Here is a 20,418-nt window from a genome sequence, read left to right on the forward strand (position 1 = left end):
TTATCAAAAAAAGCAGCGTCACTTCTATTCTACACCCAACTGCCGTGCAGTGCAAAGCTTTAGCAACATGTCTGTATTGTAGTAGTAGTAATTATCCCGATAAAAGTCTTTAAACGAAGACGGAAGTAGACGAAGTGAATCCTCTTCCTCGGCTCAATCCTCTCTTCCGCTCTCTGTCCCTTTAAATATACTCGGCACTTTCCGGAGTCGCTCGGCACCGTTCGTCATCGACCCCTTTCACTGCGGCTCCATCGCCGAGCGGACTGGCCCGGTGCTCTCATCCGAGACCTCAGCGCACACTGTCGGATCTATTAAACCACCAGCGCCGGCTCCTTGGAAGCCTCCAGCTCCTGCACAAATGCAAGCTATCAAATGTGTGGTGGTCGGCGACGGGTAAGAGCATGCTCCCAGACACAGGACTCCAGCACATTTTCTCGTGTGTGATTCAGTGAAGCGTCCACGAATGGATGGATGATGGAAGGATGCTATGTAGGAAAAGGGGCTGGGGCTCAGCGATCTGTCGGTCGCGCTGCTTTTCTGTCGCCTGCTCCCCGACGCTCGACAGATCTCCTCCGTCCTCTGCTTTGTGATGGCGTTCGGTTCGATCACATCGTGGCCTCCGGCTCATTGTGACGGCAGCAGCGAGGAGCCTCGGGATGCTATGCGGGAACACCTACACGCCTCGTAGGCCACTGGAGGCAGGCTGAAGTGCTGATGCACGCTAAGGAATTTGTGGCCCTGTCAGTGGCAGACAGGCCCCGCCGCCCCAGCTCTGCTCTCACTGTGCCTTTCTTACTGCATCCACATCCCAGGCAGCTTCATGGGGATGCAGATCTGTAGCGGGATTTGGGGGATTTCTGTTTTAAAATCTTAAAATCATCGTTTGGTGTGGATGATGAACAGGAAAAATGAAGTTAGGACATTTAAATCTCAGAAAAAACAAGAATAGGCTAAAGACTGAAGTCATGTTTTTTATGATTGAAAACAGAATGATAAAACTAAACTATTTTAGTACAGTTTTAGAATAAGAGAAGAATTTCTAAATTTTTCATGATATTCCAGAAATCTAAAATTAAAAAAACCCTAAAAGTTTGTGACCTTAATCCTCCTCTAGAGTGATACTGTATCAGATGATTTGTGTGAAAGGGATTATTGGGAAATCTGAAATCACTTAAAGGAGCAGTTCACTTGTCACGGGAGGACTCCTCCGCTGCGTCCCCAGGACTGAAAAAGCAACCCTGATGATGTCACAAGGGTTATCTCACCTTGGGCTTGGAAACTAGGACGTTACAGCAGAAAGTCTGCATTACAAACTGGGGGTGTGGCAGGGAGGGTGTAAGGATGCTCTCCGACTGAATGTGAGTTTGTGCTTTGCATCATTCACACACTCTTGTGTGTTTTTGTTGTCCGTTTTTGTGTGTGGAGTGTGCCCGTGTCTCATCCGCACCAGTCGACCCCCGGACTGTTTGTGCAGCTTATGTTTATTGCTGACGTTATTAGTGGCACCAGTGCTTTTTTAATTATGAGGAGCTCAGATATCTGCTCTTATGTACCAGCTGCACAGACGTTAGCTGCAGCTAGCTAGCAAAGGACACACTTTGGAGACCATCTGTGTGTGTTTGCGTAACAGATCAGACTCTGACTAATCTCAGAAACTCAAATTCTTTCTGCCATTTTCCTCCAGTCTCTCTCCATTCCCTCTGGTCTCCATGTATTCATGGAATGGATTCATAAAAGCCTTGAAATATGTGTGAATTTGAAACACATCTACTTCTTTGCACACATTTGCGTCCACTTTTGGGTTTGACTAGATTTTCTATGTGATGGAGTTGTGAATGGGTGGAGTCATGAGTGGCTCCAGGGTCCTGGAAGGAAAAGTCATGATGGTTTCTGTAACAGACCGTATTAGCTGACAGTTGGAGAACTTTAAGTCTTGGATGGACATGAAACTCTCCTGGTTGAATCATCAGTACAGAAGATGAACAGCTGTGTTGGAAAAGGTCTGGTTCTTTGCTCAGAAGTCAAAGGTCGAAATCTGTGGACATAAAAACAGAAGTAGAGAAGTTAACCATGACTCCCAGGATGCATTTCAGTATGACTGAAGCACCTGCAACAGCAAAGTGTTTCAAAATTTGTTACGGCTCTGATAAGTGTCCTCTCTATAGCACTGGAAACCGAGGCTTATGGGTGTTGTAGTGAGTACAGAAACAAGCTGATGGATAAACAGGATTTCTCAAAAAACAAACATTATGGCTTTCTTTCTGCTACTCTATGAAATGAAGAGATGAACGGAAGCTGTTCGCATCGGGCCCTGTACTTTCATCTCTCTCATTATTTTCTCACCCTCTATCCGTCTCTGTCTGAAACTCGCTGACCTCGAATCAGTCTCATGGCACCCTCACACACCCCACCATTCCCGTGTCCACGAAGACATGCACATAAAAAGTGCTCATTACCTCATGCACAAGCCTGCAGCCAATACCCGTCCATGCCACCGCCAATCTGTGTGGCATCCTGCAGCCTATGTCAGTACGGTACAGTGCTGGGGGGATGTTATGTTTATTGTATGTGAGCGGGAGAGGTAGGTTGTGCCTGTGCATGTGAGTGAGTGGTTGTGAGTGTGTGAGTGTGAGAGAGAGAGAGAGAGAGTGAGAGTTGGGGGGGGGTTGTATCATAGGGAGGCTACTGTGTCCCTCAGGCAAAATGAATGTAGGCCAGTGTCTGTGTGGCACAGTAAAAGGTAATAGCAGCCTGCCTTTTCACTCACACATACAGTATACTCATGCACACACACACGTGCACACAGTCTATACAGAGCCAGAGCTAGTTTTTCTACATGCTGTATTATATATTTGTACTCATGTGTCCTCTGCTGTCCCTCTTCTTCAGGGCTGTGGGTAAGACCTGTTTGCTGATTAGCTACACCACCAATGCCTTCCCTGGTGAATACATCCCCACTGTGTGAGTAACCACTCTGCACATGCTCTCACAGTTACTCTCTTTGATGGAAGCTGTAGGACTATATAACACGAAACCATGTGCTATAACAGTATACACCATGAGACAAAAGAGCTCGAGAGCTCTCAGTTTAACATCTCAGATTTGATCATAGAAGGTGCTAATCAATGAGTGCACTCCATGTGCATGGAGTGCACTCAGGAGGGTAGTGAATTTAAAATCTTTTAATATGTCATAGCTATTGAATCATAGGTACAGTAAAAACATGCCTATGTGTTTTAGTCTTTAAGTGGAAGTTGCGATGAACAGGAGGGTTTATGGTAATATTCTTTCAGATTTCTGCATCAGTGCTTTGGTTTGTCAGGCTTTTCAGCTGATGGATGAGCCAGGTGGTTATTGTAGCTGCAGATCATTGGGCTGGAAAGTTCATTTTTCATTGTATATAAAGCTATTTGTAGAAATTTAAACCATATGTTAGGCTCTTCGTCAGCTCACTTGTCATCACATGAGCTAATGAAACACATCATAACATGCACGAGCAGATGATATATGTGACCAGACCACCTTTTACCATGTGACCAGAGATCTACATATAGATCACAAGATGACAACCCTGTTAAAAACTCCGTCTGCTGATGAAGACGAGGTGCTGCACCCTGTCTCTTACCTGCATAACACTCAGTGTGCTATCTGCCTTCCTGCAGCTTTGACAACTACTCTGCCAATGTGATGGTGGATGGGAAACCAGTGAATCTGGGCCTTTGGGATACAGCAGGACAAGAGGACTACGATAGGCTCAGACCACTGTCTTACCCACAGACGGTATTCAGACCGCGTCCCCCCAGCCACACACACACACACACACACACACATGCTCAGCTCCATCTGAACCGATAAAAAGCCGACATGTCACAGGTTTTTAAACTTTTATATTCAAGCGTGTTGCACATCTGAAGCCGGTTGCACCAGCAGTTCAAACCTTTACAGCTGAAGTCTTCACAAAGTGGATATTTACACGTCACTAAATAATGAAATGTTGAACAAAAACTAGTTCTAGTTAGAGATGGGTTGTTACCAAATGTTTGCACCTGCTTACTGTCAGGTGGAACAGTTAGCAACTGCCTGCCCTGTTCAGACTGAAGAGGTAAAGATATAAAACAGAATACAGTGAATGTGTACATTATTAATGAAGCTGAGAACATCCTGAGATCCTGAGTGAATTATTTTATTATCACAAGAAAATGAGCTTTGTCATCTTGAGATAATGAGATAATCAACCCTTTAGCCAGAGAAAACGAAAGGCTGTTTCCTCTTATTACTTATAATGTTCATCAGAGCTGAGGAGTCCCAGCATGCATGATGGCGTGTTGACACTAGTAACAACTGATTTTATGCTGTAATGTCAGATCAAGGAGTAGTTACCCATTATTGATCAGCGCATCAGGCTTGGAAGTCAGTCAAGGTCTAACTCAGGCTCACATTACACATGTAGGACAGATCAAACAAACAGATGCACACATAATCACTGCACCTCTCCCAAGACAACGACCACGTGCACATCAGACAGCCTGTCTGCACCAGTGTGTGCCTGTTTTCATTCAGCCGTCTCACACATGAAAACACTGACTGTGTCACGTTTCCTGATCATTTATACTGTATGATACGACTCTGACCGGAACCCATGTTTTCTTGTGATAAAGATTCTCATGATCTCGACAAACTGATCTTTTGTTTTCCCGAGATAACCAAACAATCAACTCGTGATCCAGAGATAACAGGATTTTAAAAAAAAATTGCAAGCCTGTCCGTTCTCGGCTTCTGTACATAATAATGTAAACTCTGTAGTATTACTTGTATAGTGCATGCTCTACTCTCCAATTAAGACAAGTGTCAGCAATAACTCTAGTTATGCCTGTGATGTTTATGTAAATATCACTAAATAACATTTCACAGAAATCACACTTTACCTCAAATTACAAAACATTGTTCATGTTACATTAGAGCAAATAAGGCTGGTTAGGTTGACCCATCAGATATTTCCCTTTAATGCTAAGTTACATGAATACTACGAACTCTGAAAAGACATATTTCTTTTTATTTAAATGTTAATTTAAACACAAGATACTTGTGCTCAAAAAGAGGATTCATTCTCAGTGAAGAACCTTGGAGCCCCAATCTGCCTCTATACATGCCAAAGAGCAGTGATTCATAACACGTCTCTGGGGGTCATCAGGTGGAAACCTCCCTTCAACAGCGTTTCGCCTACTTAGTCCCACTACACCTCCAGGAGGCTAGGCGGTGAACTCCGCCCCCCCCCAGTGCCAGTTCACACTGCTCCTACACAATCCAAACAGCACTGCCACGTTCAACTGACCCAGAGATGCTCCAGGTAGTGGCCAGTACCAACGCTACCATTTAACTATTGCTAATGCTAACCGCTAATCCGATGATACCATTTAGCTAATGTTAAGTGCTACCTGCTAAGAGGAACAGAAGAAGACAATATAGTTAGATTCACCTATACTGTTAATGTTAACTGCTAGCTGCCAATACTAACTGCTAAGATACTATCATACTACCACCGCTTTAGCTATTGTTAGCTGCTACAATGCTACCACAGGCCTAGATGCCACATGTAACTGCCGATTGCCACACCACCATCATCTACCCCTGCCTCTCACCAACTGCACCAAAAAAATGGTAAAATGAAACAGAGTGATGCACAAGCATTGTGATATTAAAAAATAAAGTGACGTGTTGTTTCAGTCAGCTAAACAGAAGAATTAAGCAGTTACAACAAGTAGCACCATGCTTTCATCTTTTACAGCAGCAGATTTGAATCGGTCACTGTTGGTTGACTGAGAACGTCTTCTAGGACAACAGGAAATGTTCAAGACTTTTAAGAAAAAACAGACGTTAACTGTCAACTCAAAATGAAGAGGCTCCATGAACACACACACTCAAACACACACACACACACGTAGGTCTTTCTCTCAACTAGCCGTCTCTCTGGTTCTCTCCCAGGATGTGTTCTTGATATGCTTCTCCCTGGTCAGTCCGGCCTCCTTTGAGAACGTCCGAGCTAAGGTCAGTACGCTGACTGACCGCCCGCCTCCCCCTTTGTCCCCCTCCATGCCGAGTCTGACCACAAGGAGGCACATCTATGGCTCCACCTGGCTAATCACAGCGCTGCGCCACCCGTTCAGACCTCGGCTTAGAACAGTGTGGATTTGAACTGATTCCCCCGGGTGGTGGAACAGAGACACGTTGTATGGCGAGGTCTGAACGAGTTCAAACACTCTGCAGAGGGAGCGTGACGGCCGGCGGTGGTTTGGTCTGCTGAGCGTCATGAGACGCTCTCATATGAAATCACACTTTCCTGAAGGTCCACCCCACCTCTGCAGAGTCTGTGTGCTTCCGACAGGATTCCTCCATCATGTGATGTGTTGGAGATTTACTGCCTGAGGATGTTTTGTGTTCATTAAACTGTGCCTCCATTCATACAGATCTGTTAAAAACAACTTCTGGTTTCACAACTCACAGAGTGTGTTGAATGTCATCTGAAGGCGCTCAGCGTTCTGCCTCTGTATCCGGCTAACTGTTCTCTCTCTCCTCTCTCACTGACGCTGTCCTCCCTATTTGCATATGTACACGTGCATTTGTGTGTGTGGTGCCCCAGTGGTACCCTGAGGTGAGACACCACTGCCCCAACACACCCATCATCCTAGTGGGCACCAAGCTGGATCTGCGAGATGACAAGGACACCATCGAGAGGCTGCGAGACAAGAAGCTGTCCCCCATCACCTATCCACAGGGCCTGGCCATGGCAAGAGAGATTGGTGAGGTTGCGTGTGCCGCGTGCACGACTGGATACATTTACAATGAGCGTTCAGTCCTTTATTACGATGCTTATTATACAAGCTTCGCAGCAAGTTATTGTCACAAATCAGGTGAAACTCAGGAACCTTCATACAGTGAGGCTGTCAGAAATGTCCTGCATTCACATCTCAGCCAGGTGTGATGAAGGAACCACAGCCGGTGTGACCAATGAGCGGAACAGGCCTCAAGTCAAAGTCTGACAGAAATAGTTTACAGAGGTTGAGTCAGGATGTGGTTCGCCTGTCGTAGCATAAAGACTGGAAGCTCAAAGTCCAAAGATACACCTCCCAGCACCTTCAAGGCTCAATAATGAGCACGTTGTCTGTCAGTGCTTTAGTATCTGCACACATACAAAAATGTAAAAAGCACAGTTTGCAGTTTTAATTGGACTTCGGAGCCTGAGCTGTTTCTGGAACAGCCTGAGTGTGACTGTCTCCTGAAGTCGTGTCATCACAGCTGCTCGGGGGGAGGGGGGACTGCTCATCAATCAATCTTTCCAACATGCAACGTACATGTTAATCAGTGAGCGATGGAGGTGCTGGTACTGCAGGTGGATTGTTGGACTTCAGACAGAGCTAGGCTAGCTGTTTCCCCCTGCTTTCAGTCTTTATGCTAAGCTAAGCTAACAACGCCCAGACTCCAGCTCTGTATAAACCCACAGACTTGAGACTGATATCCATCTCATCTCACTCTTAGAAAGCAGGCAACTATGTGGAACTGTGAGGGGAGGGGACCTTTGTGTAACAACAATAATAACACTAAGGCTTGCATTGCTGTTGACTATTTTCGCTGAGCGTAACGCAGCATACCGCTGACCGTCCAGGCAGGCCGAGTGAAATCCTGATGGATATCATCCACCTTCTCACAATACCTCCCAGATCTCTCTCCAAACAGCTCTGTCTTTTCCGTGTCTTTGTAGTCTCAACACAACGAAAGGAGATAAGGCGCACATTTTTAAACACACAACCCCCCCACATGGACCTACACCTCTGGTCTCTTACTGCCCACACACCAGCTTTCGCCGCTCCACCTCTTCCTGCTCTGTTGACTTTCTTCATCAGCAGTATGTTTTATAAAGTTGCCCAAAAAACAAAACTGGTGGTTTGGATTTTTTCCCCTGTGAGCAAGCGAGCCACGTGTGAAGGAGGCTTGTTATAAACCACGTAACTAATCAAAACCTGCGTGGTCGGCACCAACCAGCTGCCCTTACAACCTGTTACAAAACAACTACGTCAGCAGGGCTACGTCAAGGAGGATAGGTGGCGCCACAAACTGGAGGGACATAAACCCGAGAACACCCCTGTCTCTGTCTGTGTGCAGAGCATGAGGGACAGCACGGAAGAGACAGAGCAAACAGAGATTGTCCACTAGATAAAGATTGCAGATGGCTTCATTCTTCTCAGGCATAAAAATATTGAAATAAAAAATGCTGAAATGGACCAAATGTACTTTGATGGTTGTGAACACATCTGGGCAGCCTGCCAAAGTAAAGTGTGTGTGTGGGAAACACTGCCTCTGCACAGCGGGCCAGCCGCTGTGTGGTGGCGATGTGGCGTCAGATGATCAGATTTGGAAACTTAAGGTTGGTCAAAGCCTCTCAGTCAGTCAGAAAGGTGTGGGAGGATAGATGCTTCAGCGCTGTTAAAGGATCCGACAAGCAGCATTTGAAACATACGCAGGCCCTCAGGTTCACTACATACATGTTTGTTTTAATTGTCTCCTCAACCTTGCTATGCTTGAGCATTAGAAGCAGTGTCGCTAAGCGTCACTTTTCCCATCATGCCCTCTTCCTCCTTCAGGGGCCGTGAAGTACCTGGAGTGCTCTGCGCTGACCCAGCGGGGCCTGAAGACGGTATTCGACGAGGCCATCCGAGCCGTGCTCTGCCCTCCACCCGTGAAGAAGAGGGGCAAGAGGTGCACCATGTTCTGAGGAGGAGTCACTTCTGAAACACTACACTACATCACCATGAACAAGAACCACTACTTCTCTGAGCGGATGAGAGGAAACTAGTGAGCGTGAGTGTGCACTGCTGAGATTGCTTTCTTTATATTGATGTTTTTTCAAAGCGATATTGGTAACAAGACCAATATTTAATCTGATTTTTTTTAACATTACTGAATAGATTCATAGCTTCTTTGTGAAAGACATTGACTGTCCTCCTACTTTGTACTCATAGAACTACATGAAGTTGCCATGAGGGCTGACAGTGGTTTCTATTACTTGTCTTCATACTACAACATCTCTTCTTTCTCAGCCATGCTTGCTTGAATTAATGTAGTGTTGACTAAATAGAAAGTGAACTGTGAATACGCCTTCAGGTCAGAAGTTACCCTCAGCTCCTGATCTAAGATCAGCATGTGGAGACAAAACACGTACTACTGACATGCACACAGACATCTGTCGGAACTGACAGTGAAAACAAACTACCACTGCCTGCACCTCACTGAACGCCACAAATAGAGCATGATGTCTTAGACGGATATAATGTGATACGTTGGATGGTTTATTACCACCTGGGTCTTGTTTTTTGGAGTTTTAGCCCCCATTCCAATCAGTAATAATGTACTTAACAAGTTAATTATTGAGATTTAAGAACGCAACGTCTACTGAGCCAAGAAACTTTAAAAGAAATCCAGCATTTCTTCTTAATCTTGAAGCCCTGCATAGTATAGAGCCCCGAGTCCAACCCTAGTTTAAGACCTTCATTATTTCAGTTTTAAGCTAATATGTTGCATGCTACCATATTATCATATTCAATCAAATTTCCACACTGAAAATCTGGGTCCAGGTAGTGTTGTAGTTTAGAAAAGCTGTAACATTGGACAAAGTCAAAGGAATGACGTTAACGGGGTCTGACTGCTCGTGTCTCTGCTCATCGCCCTTTGGACACCTCAGAAATGACTGAAGTGAGCACAGTGTTGTTGAGACTGATAGGAACGATGGACAAACCTACAAACATGTTTGTCTATAAAGATTGTACGGAAAGGACGCGGGCTGAGACTGAAGCAGCAGTCACAAGTCAGAGCAGTCAGAGTGGCTCTGGACTCATTACAGGTTTTACCCAGTTTGGGCTTCTCTCGTTTAGCCTTGCACAAATCCTCAATCCTAAACTAACCTTAAGCTTGAGTGAGAAGGCTCATTATTGGCCTTGTGAAGAGTAGTTTGACAAACATAAACCCTCTCAGTTATGTGGTCCACTTACTTCACCTGAGCTTTTACACCTTGCTGCCTGATCGGAGGAAGAGTTTGCCAAGACAGAGACTGTGAGATGTGGCTGAAAACGGCTATTTCCATTGTCAGTGATTAATTTTATAGCTCAGCTTGCAAATATAATAATAATCTGACAAAATGGTCTGAACTCAAATTCCACCTACTAGCTTTTTTTCAAGCCTTCAACCGTATCACATGGTCTGAGATGATGAAGACTTCTATAACTCATTCACTGGGTATTTGCTAATGAAGCACAGGAGATGTGGTTGATGTCTGTGGAAAAAGCTAGCAGTTTGAGTTAAGATCACTTTGTCACATTACCTGAAGTTATTTTACCAACCGGAACATCTGACTGTTAGTGAGCAGAAACGCTGAATCCAACGTGTGCCATCCTTTTATGGTGACAGAACGAGCTGTTCCTTCAGCACGGTTGTGTTCTTACTTTCAACAAGCATCTGATCTTAGTCAAGTGTTTTTGGGTAACTTCATCTAACTGTGAACATGTGACAGATGAGCATGCCAAACATGGGGGCTGTACAACCTTGCTGCCTGAGTTCTGCCTCTGGGGGTGGAGGAGCTTGCATGGGTCTTAAAATATTCTGTCTTAATTTATCCCATTGTTTAGATCTTGTCTCTGTTTTTCTGTGCGTGCGTGTGTGTGTGTGTCTGTGTGTGTGTGTGTGAGAGAGAGAAAAAGAGAGCATGAGAGAGTGTGTGTGTGCGTCACAGGCCTGTACATGGACGCCGGTGTTTGTGTGTGTGGACGAGCATGTGTCGGTATCAGTGAGACAGCTTTGTTCGACAGTTTGGGGTAGTGCATAAAAGACAGTATTGTTTTAAGCCAAGTTTTTTAGTGTCCAGTTTTTGGTACTATTTCATATTGTATTGTAGTAATACACGAGACTTTTCAAGAATCTGTGAACATAAAGTAAGAAAAAATGGATATTAAGACATCCAGTGATGTACAGAATAATCCTTGGAAAAAGAATGCGTTATGAATATCTATCTACATGTACCTGAATATTTAGCTCTAAAACAATTCAATCTAAAGGGATTATAGTTGCTCATGTTGAAGTTAGAAGTGTTGCTAACAGTGTATTATAAAGGGGCCAATCTTTGTGGAGTTTGTCGTTGTGGCAAACAGTGCAGATTGCACCTTTATGAAATGCATTTCTGTGTGGTTGCAGGCCTGCAGTGTGTCTGTCTCCCTCGCGAAGCGAGACGCAGCACTGCAGTCCGCTCTGTCACGCTGTCTTTGGTTGGCATAGCAAACTGTGTGGTTGAATCATGTCGTGTGGTCCTGCCTAGCTAAGGTGTCGAGATGTAGCTGAGAAATGCAGCGAAAAATTCTAATCTACTATTGCATGGAAGTTCTCTGGTTATTTGACCCACTATAATTCTTAAGAGAGGTTGTATGATGAAATGCATTGGCCATGTATGTATGTAATGTAAGATGACTTGTATACTTGTTCCAACTGTTTGTCTTATTTTTTATTACTTCACATGTCTGTGTGGTGAAATATTTCAATTTTTTGTATACTAAATACAAATGTATATGTCAGGTACACAGTGTACTGTCATGATTTGTTCTTTGCTCAGCCTTCTCTGTCTTTATTCCACAACAATCCCAAGAACATTAAAGGAGGTAATGTTAGTGGGCGGCAACACTTTTTTAGTAAAATACACAGTAAATAAACAAACATGTAAATGAGCAAACACAGATACTCTGATAATTACCAATACCGACCTATTTAATAGTGCTTGCAGTAATCCTATAGTATACCAATAGGATACTCCTATCATCCTTAATGGCTTTGGGACACTGTACATATATATCTTTTCACTTAAATTGGTAGATGGTTTAATGTAGAAAGACTTGTTCAGTATATACACAGAGTGGAGACAATTAGTGGGTTGTCTGATTAGTCGATCAACAAAAAAATGCTAATTATTTTGATAACTTCTAAGTAATCTTTCAAGCTAAATTACCAGACATTCTCTGGATTCACCTCACCCACGATATCATTTAATTTAATGTGGTTAATCCAGGAAATAATCATTGGCTGCAGCCCTACACAGGCCTTAACAAAAACATGTTTTCTCAATAACAGAACCAGGCTTATGTAATTATTATTATTATACCTCATCATGCTAGTCCTAAACCTCTACCTATACTGCCCGCATCTCTGATTTGTTCACTGATGCAAATCAAATGATTGAATTACAGTTCTGTCTGATATTCATGGATCATCTCCATGATCATACCATAAATACCTTCAACGGTTTTTGGAGGGCACTACTCTTTAAACACTAACATCATTTTCATAGAAAATATGTTGTAATTCTCCCCCGTCCTGCTTTTCATTGTGTGAAGCCCTTGAATTTGTCCTGACCAGATTGGGAAACGCTGCCACCGACCACATAGCTTGCTGTGTTTATGAACATATCACATGCACACAGGAGGATTTCAATCAGCGGGGATCAAATAACTCTCTCGGGTGTCTATGGTAACCTCAGTCTGCAGCTTTAGTTATCAGAGTAAACACTGGCCTCCTAGTTTGATTCGCTCTGTAATTCTTTTATCAAACCGCACATTATAGTTAAATGTCTGCTTCTCACCGCCACAGACAAACAAGTGCCATGTTTTCCAATAATAATACACAATCTGTCTGGTGTCTCAGTTATCATGATTGTATCATCTGCATAAAGCAGCACATATAATGTTAAGTAAATCTCTACTTCATCATTACTCAGACTTGTTTCTAACCTCATCTGCAAACATGTTAAGCCTTTGCAATGACCAATAATCCTCACATCATTTACATGAACAGAAATAAACAGAAACATCCCCCGATGTTACACATAAATAAGGACAAATAAAGGAAAGTTAGAGGCTGGTTGTGCAATGGCTGAGTTTAATTACTGAAATAAAATTGACCTCTGTTTGTATAATGCTGTGAGGTGATAAGAAGATGGGCGCCTCATGTTGGTCAGCAGGCCAGGAAGCCTCCGTCCACCGGCAGAGCGACTCCATTCGTCATGTTGCTTTTATCACTCAGCAGGAACAAAATACTGTTCACCACATCCTCCACCTCTGCACACACACACACACACACACACACACACACACACACACACACACACACACACACACACACACACACACACACACAGCTCAGTTAACACTTTTATGAAGTTGAGGTATGTCTATACACTGCATCACTGCACTGGAGACATTTAGTTAATACTCATGCTGACAGTAAGACTTCATTTGAGTTTGACTGCACTGTGTGACTGCAGCTCTGGATCCTGACTGTCAGTGATACCCATGAACAGGACCTTAAGTCAGTCGGCACTGATCATGAACGTGCTGACTCTACTGCAGAGAACATGAACAGGCCCTCAGCCCAGCTATAAGAGGGCATAATAATGGAAAGGGTTATCCATGTCCACAAAACACATGGGATGGACAGGCAAGAGGGAAGAGCCGCTCCATTGTTCCACAGCCGGGATGGAATCCACATTCCTGAATGTGAATCAAGCAGCCTCCTTTTCAGCACACTCGTACGAACTTTCTGAGGAAACTAAGCGGTGGGAGGAAATCTCCAACCTAACTTCAAAAAGTAGTTTATTATTTAATGCAATACAAGAGTGAGATGAGAGGAGCAAAACCGACACATTAGAAAACACCAAGATATTTTAGAATAAAGTGAAATTACATGAACTTCCCTATCTTTGATACATCTATTCAGATTTGCTACACTGGCTCTGGTGGTCTGACTGTGAGCTTCCCACACCTTCTTAAAATAGCTGTGAATGTAGCTGAGAGCAGTTCTGTGCAAAATCCTAAAAACATTATTTTGGGATTGATATCAGTCTTCTCATCTCACTGTGGAAAAGAAAGCAAATAACCATATGTTGAACTACTGAATAGTTTTCAGATGTGCAGGTAGTAACTAGACTGCTGACTTATGTATCTGCACCTCACCTTTCACGCAATGCATGCTGGGACAGCTATATATAATAGATGGGGATATAAAATACATATCTTTCAGCTGCAGAGAAAGATGGTTGTACCAAACAGTGACCTGAAATTACATGTTACTGTGTTACAGAGTGGAAAAATCAAAGGAGGATCTGTTCAGCTGCTGTCTGCTGCTGTAAATGCTGATCCAGTCAATAGTATGTGTAAACAGCCTGCAGTGTCTGACCTGCAAAGCGGCCGAGGGGGATGCGGGACGTCATGGTCTTGGCTTTTTCTGGGTCGCTCCAGCCCAGGCGACCCATCTCTGTCATCACCACTGTGGGGTTCACGCTGTTCACACGGATCTGATCAGAGCACAACACTAAAGTTAAAACAAGTCCAACATTCATCCATCAGGGCACCATTAACAACCATTATTCCTCATGTTCAAAGGTGGGCTGAGTCATTCTGCAGAAAGATGGTTGATATGAATATCTCCTCAGGTCCACTGGCTGTCCATTCTGTCCAGTATTTTTACACAGTCCAGGCTCTGTATATGGGAAACAAACATATTGACTTGGGCTGAGCCACAAACACTATTCCAGCCAATCAGCAAAAGGTGGCATTTGTGCTCGGGGAAGGGGATGGGGAGGGGAGATGGGGGAGCGAGAGGGATGGTAAGTCTGGCATGCTAGTGTCATAAGATTATATTGTGAAGAAGGAGGGCTGGCAATATCAACAATCTATCTCCAGAATGACTCCCTCCACCTTTAAACATCTCATTACTTTAGGGTTTTCAGTGGTCTCTATTATGGATTTGATAGCACTTTATTAATATTCTTCACTTATACTCTATTCTACACTCTACTCTAGACCTTTCACTGTATTGTCATTATAATAGGGACACTGTGCAACTTTTGTTGAACACCTGTCCAGTAGTGCAACACTTGTGACAATTCTGGGATTGTGGGAAATGTTAAACTACTGTTGCTGACGAAGACAACATATTTAATGTTTGACCTCATCAACATTGACTTTTGCAAATATCTGCTTATTCTGAATTTGTTGCTAGCAAATTGTTTCATCAAGTAGGGACAGAAGCATTTTTCTCTGCAATATACAAGTCCTGCACCTCAATGGAAACAGCACAATCACGGCTAGAAGTATGGATAACATCTTTGACTCTGTATTTTACAAAAATGATTTATAAAGTGTAATCTATATGTAAATACATCATTTTTCAAAGTGCCCACAACACTGAGGGCTCCACAGATTGTACACATCAAAATATTTCCATTCTTACAAACTGTGCAAACAAACTCTCTTGTCTTCTCATCCTGCATTTCAAATGAATTTGCTCTGAACTGTTGTCAAATGACTGCAGGTCTCAGCCGAGTCGTCAAAGCTTCCCTGTTTCGCTGAGGAGCACAGAATTTGATGATTTGATTTGATTTTTTTAGAGGATTAGCAGTTTAGTGCAAACAGTGACATGTAGAATAAAGTGATCTTGATGAAATATCACTTTTTAAGTTTTCCTGAGGAAGCTTTCATAGTATGGGATTCATTCAAGGACCGTTGGAAATTTGAAAATCTCATGATAATTTCTGTTTTTACACTTTCTGGCTGTGATAAATGGTAAACTTTGGCAACATTTTTTAAAAAAACTGCCAGAAGATTGTGGGGTTCAGAGGGTTCCCTGGTAACAGGTGACAGTATCATGATTGGGTATGAAAGGAGCATCCTCCTAAGGCGCAGTCGTTCACAGGCAAGGATGGAGCAAGTTTGCCACTTTGTGAACACATGATCGTTTAAAGGATATTACTACATGGGCTCTGGAACACTTCATAAAACTATTGTCGGTAGATGCAATAATTTGCAATATAACCTGCGGTCATAATGCTATTAAAGTATATATGAGCGTTGTAGAGGAAGTTGCCATGCTGTGCAAGCGTGAGGGTACCTGGTGGGATCCCAGCTCCAGAGCCATCACTTTAGTCAGCATTTCCAGGGCTCCTTTAGTGGCACCTGAACAATGACAGGAACTCAAACACTGACTGGACAGAAGCACCAGAAACATTAAAGTTAACATGGTTACAGCATTAAAACCTGGGCCCTGTTCATGTGCAGTCTCAGTGCTGCCCCCTCCCTCTGGGTCTGGAGTCAGTATGGCAAAATTTACGAGTGAGAATTCTCCAAACTACGGCCAGTCAATCACAAATGTAACTAAATACACAGTCAGTGGTGCTGACCCTGCAGCCAGCAGGCCACAGAAGCTGTTTTAATGTGAAAGCTCTCTCGGTCAGGGCTGCCATCAGCTCTGTCAGTGCCAAAAAGCCCCACCCACGGTATCGCCCCCAAAGCTGTGATTGGACAGTTGATCGTTTTTCATTTTGGCATGATGATGCCTTTTCCCCTTAAAAACAAAAACCTCCCTCTTGCCTCCTCTTGAAAACTAGTGACAGTGCTGTGTATCTATCACTGGAAGGTCCATGCTGCCTTCTGCTGGACAGCACTGAGATGTAATGCACCTCTTTCTCAGACATTCACATCCCATTGAAAAACAAGTCATTCAGTTTTTAAAGATAAAAAGCAGAACAACTCTCCTTTGAACGTGTCATTTAAATAAATATAAGCATAAACAGTAAATCCACACATGGATGTACAATAGAGAGTTAACAGAAAATGAAGGAGAGATAAGCACTGACCCCACAGCTTCTAACAAGCGTTTAACCAGGAAGTATCCCACGGCGTGTTGCAGCTGAGCTGAACAGCACATTTGTTCACAGTGAGGAGCTCCACTGCTAAAAGCTAAAGCTACGGCTTCAGTGATGGCAAGTCAGCGCAATCAGTTCAGCTCAAAGATCCGTTTGCACGTTTACTGAAGACCTCCAGCAGCTACCTTCATTTAAGAGATGCATAAACTGAACTCTTGGTGAATGTTCCTCTGTTACTCACAGTAGACAGCATGGTCTCTGAGGGCACACTGGGAGGCCTGGCTGGACACGTTGACAATGGAGCCTCCCGATCCTCTGGCCTTCATACCACGAGCCACTATCTGACCACAGACACAGAGCTCTGTTTGAGTCGACACAAGCAGTCTGAGGCAGCAGACACTTCAAATTAAACTAATGGGGCCATTAAACACCTTCAGGTTGCCCACTCTTGCATTCCAGCCGATATTTGTAAAAAGGCAGTCTAAGTTTTCTTGTACATACTTTCCCTGACCCCAAAACCTGAGTTTACCAAGTGTTAGCAAAACATGAACTGCTGACAAACTGCATCAAAGTTGCTGGAAATATGTGGACATCAGCAACATTTGGCCATCTTACAGCAAAAAGAATAAAAAAATCAAAGAACAGATGAATTAAAAGAGCCATTATTGTACCTGGGAGACGTGCAGCACAGCTTTCACATTCACGTTGAATGACCTGAAGATGAAACCGCACAACAAACTGAATAGGTTTCCACCTAATGAAACAGTGAAGTCTGACTCCTACGCTCTACACTTGCTGTATTCGATGCATTCTATTGCACCTTCCTCATGGGAAGTATCTGCATTTCGTCTTACTGGTCAAACTGGTCGGGTGTCACCTCCAGAAACGGCTGCAGGTTGGCACAGGCAGCGTTATTCACCAGCAGATCGATGGGACCGACGCCCTGCAGGGCCGACTCGGTGGCCTCCCAGTCTGCCAGGTCCACACACACCGGGATGATGGAGGCACACTGTGAGAGGAAGCCAACACCAGGCTGTCAGTGCAGATAATGCATGAAGAAGGAGGGACGTAAAGGCTTCCATGGACAACCAGCATTGATCCAGTCTACACAGAAAACAGCATGCAGTAGAACACAATTCTGTCCTCTTAGTAGTGCGTTTGTGAGTACAGACTACCGAAACAGTACACTATAAAAATCAGTATGAGGTACTTCCTCTGTATTTAGCATTGAACAACAGGAGAAGTTTGTGTCTCACGTATTACACCTTTACATCCATATAACTGCAAGATAAAAGTGGTCCAAATACCAACACAATCAGCCAGAGGAGAGCTGCTCTAGCGGTGAAGATGAAGAGGACGACGAGGAGAGACAACAAAAGAAGATGAACAAAGCATCGGAGTGGAGAGTAACGCAGACACCTCAGATGATAATGAGTGGAGAGATGGAAAGGGAGCACAATGGGACAGATTAGAACAGAGGAGGGTGAGGAAGGGTCAGCGGGTTGGGGGACATGGGGCCCTCAGAAGGGTGACAGGGTGTGTGTGTGTGTGTGTGTGTGTGTGTGTGCACCTCCTGCACCAGGCTGTCGAGGTCGGCCTGCGTGCGTGTGACCGCCATGACCTTTGCTCCGCAGCGTGCCAGAGCCAGAGCCGTGGCCCTTCCAATCCCTGAGACACAAAACATCCATAAACACAAAGACTTATTACAGAGTGGAGCTGCTGCTGTGACACCAGAGCTGACACACACACACACACACACACACACACACATTCCACACATGTCTCAGGCTTTGCACACTGCACTCAATGAACAAAGCTTTTTTAAATTCCATTTTATCGCTGTGTTGGAACGGACAAGACTCTGAGGGTATGAGCAAATTCATCAGAATGATGATTTATAACAGACCATAAAGTAGCCATAAGCAGATAAGGACAAGTTAAAGTGCTCATTAATATACAGTATTATCAACAATTAAAACTTCGATAATTTTATATTATTACTGAGCAATGTTGTCATTCATTATGTTTTTGTACAGGACTTATAATAAACACTTACATCTGCTTACAGCTATGTAAAAGTCTGCTTTAAACCACTTATGAAATGTTTATATACTGCTCACTGAATGCTAAACCGGGAGGGTAGGGTGTTATTTAGATACATTTCTTGTAAGCTGGTTGTGTTTAGACACATTTCACATTTGACAACAGTGGATTTTGCTGTTGAATTGAAAAAAATCTGAATCTGAATTGAAAAACTGAATCTAGCCATCACCTCTGCTCCTCAAAGAACTCAATCTGGCTGATCCTCTTCACTGCGGTGTAGTTTTAACTTCCCTCAGTGCAGAATGATTGAAGCTCAACTATCTGAATCCTCTCTCCACATGAAGTCTGTGTATACTAATGCTACACTGAAGCTGCAGCTGGCACTCACATTGCGTAAAACTAATGTTTGAAGCCAAGACAAAGCTCCATAGATGTCTTGCACATCATTTCAGATACATTTCTCCACGATTCAGCCTGACATATTTGACATTTTTGGAAACTATACGATTTCCACTAGAATTTGAATAAAGTTCTGTTGGTCTGACCGATGTCTGACTGCACCACATAAGTTAAGACTGATGTAAGGTGAAGACAGTGCAGATGATGTTTCAGGTATCCCATATGTTCAAGTCTTTGACTCACGTAGGAACAAATAAAAGAAACATAAATGTGCGATCTAAAAACCACAGTGAGCAGAAGAATGAAATTCCTGCCTTGTGATCAGTGAAAAGGGGAATTTGAACCCCTGACCTCAGTTTTCCAGAGGTCCTGGTCCAGCCTCTGTGTGTGTGCAGGGATGGAGGGGTGACTGTGGTCTTTAGAGCAGCCCACTGGCATCAGGTGACCTGAGCACTTCTTCAGAGTACATTTGTCGTAAGTATTATGTTTACCTTTTCCTGCTCCGGTGACCACAGCTCGTTTGCCTGTAAATGAAATCTCCATGTTGGCTCAGGTCCGCGATCAGCTGCAGGTTGATAAAAAACAATGAGCATGTATTGCAACAGGCGGAAGAGAAGTCACGTGCACGCGTCTGTGGCACGTTCCTGCGTAACGTCGCACGAAGCGAGTTAAACTCAGCTGTTAGGGTTGTGTTTCTCCTCCGTGTGCCTCACATTTGTCTGCATGCAGACACTAAAGCTGCATTACTTGTGTTTTAAGGTTGGGAGCGGAGGAGCTTACCCGCTGCGCCGCAGACGGAGCGCCGGATCCGGGCTGCAGACTGCAGGAAGTGCCGTCAGCGCTCCTCCGGGCTCAAAGATTAAACCCACAGCAACGCTGATGGTCAAAACATGTTTGTCTTACAGGTCAGTCCTGCACCGTCACTGTGAACAGGCAGGAACCAGCAGTCAGCTGTCCGTGAAGAAACATGCTGAATGGTCAGTTAAGCTAAATAACAGTAAAACGTGCAGCAGTTTCTCCCTCACACACTGATTTGTGCCTCCACCCAGCACGATGGAGGTGTCTGGACTGTGGTTTATAGTGCTAAAAAAGGAGCTTCTGCATCAGGACTGAGCTGATATCCTTTCGACTCAGCAGGTATTTTTTCAACATTGGTACTGAAAAACTTCATTTAAGTCATCACTGAGTTTTTCAACTTTTCATGTACACTGAGGAATCATTTTGCTTATTTAATGAACCCTGGTTTCAGA

At 43.9% G+C, this 20,418-nt stretch overlaps 2 protein-coding genes across 5 annotated transcripts; one reads left to right on the forward strand and one right to left on the reverse strand.

Annotated features, from left to right (window-relative positions):
* The first annotated feature begins 325 nt into the window (after nt 1-325).
* rac3b (Rac family small GTPase 3b) lies at nt 326-11,480 on the forward strand. Of its 3 annotated transcripts, none has more exons than XM_041963183.1 (6): nt 326-393; nt 2,890-2,961; nt 3,663-3,835; nt 5,909-6,045; nt 6,638-6,797; nt 8,637-11,480. In XM_041963183.1, the coding sequence occupies exons 1-6, from the start codon at nt 359-361 to the stop codon at nt 8,765-8,767; spliced, it is 708 nt and encodes a 235-aa protein (XP_041819117.1). In that variant the 5' UTR covers nt 326-358; the 3' UTR covers nt 8,768-11,480. The 3 variants fall into 3 exon arrangements, with proteins under 3 accessions (XP_041819117.1, XP_041819118.1, XP_041819119.1); XM_041963184.1 differs by having other exon boundaries at nt 3,663-3,780; nt 5,983-6,045; nt 6,638-6,807; XM_041963185.1 differs by having other exon boundaries at nt 3,663-3,780; nt 5,983-6,045.
* A 1,432-nt stretch (nt 11,481-12,912) lies between these two features.
* On the reverse strand, nt 12,913-20,105 carry dcxr (dicarbonyl/L-xylulose reductase). Of its 2 annotated transcripts, XM_041962850.1 has the most exons (9): nt 19,949-20,105; nt 19,660-19,733; nt 18,297-18,394; nt 17,581-17,735; nt 17,398-17,440; nt 16,968-17,067; nt 15,973-16,037; nt 14,260-14,377; nt 12,913-13,142 (listed from the first exon to the last, which is right to left on the reverse strand). In XM_041962850.1, exons 2-9 carry the CDS (start codon nt 19,709-19,711, stop codon nt 13,039-13,041), a joined length of 735 nt encoding a protein of 244 aa, XP_041818784.1. In that variant the 5' UTR covers nt 19,712-19,733; nt 19,949-20,105; the 3' UTR covers nt 12,913-13,038. The 2 variants fall into 2 exon arrangements, with proteins under 2 accessions (XP_041818784.1, XP_041818785.1); XM_041962851.1 differs by lacking the exon at nt 19,949-20,105 and having other exon boundaries at nt 19,660-19,936.
* Between the last annotated feature and the right edge of the window lie 313 nt (nt 20,106-20,418).

Source organism: Chelmon rostratus, chromosome 21 (genome assembly GCF_017976325.1).
Source record: "Chelmon rostratus isolate fCheRos1 chromosome 21, fCheRos1.pri, whole genome shotgun sequence".
Taxonomy (NCBI): Eukaryota; Metazoa; Chordata; class Actinopteri; order Chaetodontiformes; family Chaetodontidae; genus Chelmon; species Chelmon rostratus.

Bases quoted from the DNA above. Each gene is read 5' to 3' on its own strand.
- rac3b (XM_041963183.1), top strand. From the start codon at position 359: ATGCAAGCTATCAAATGTGTGGTGGTCGGCGACGG. The intron at 394-2,889 runs GTAAGAGCATGC...CCTCTTCTTCAG, and splicing joins TGTGTGGTGGTCGGCGACGG to GGCTGTGGGTAAGACCTGTT. The intron at 6,798-8,636 runs GTGAGGTTGCGT...TTCCTCCTTCAG, and splicing joins GGCCATGGCAAGAGAGATTG to GGGCCGTGAAGTACCTGGAG.
- dcxr (XM_041962850.1), bottom strand. From the start codon at position 19,711: ATGGAGATTTCATTTACAGGCAAACGAGCTGTGGTCACCGGAGCAGGA. The intron at 18,395-19,659 runs GTAAACATAATA...TTTGTGTCTCAG, and splicing joins GGTCACCGGAGCAGGAAAAG to GGATTGGAAGGGCCACGGCT. The intron at 17,441-17,580 runs GTAAGACGAAAT...TTTCATCTTCAG, and splicing joins ACACCCGACCAGTTTGACCA to GTCATTCAACGTGAATGTGA.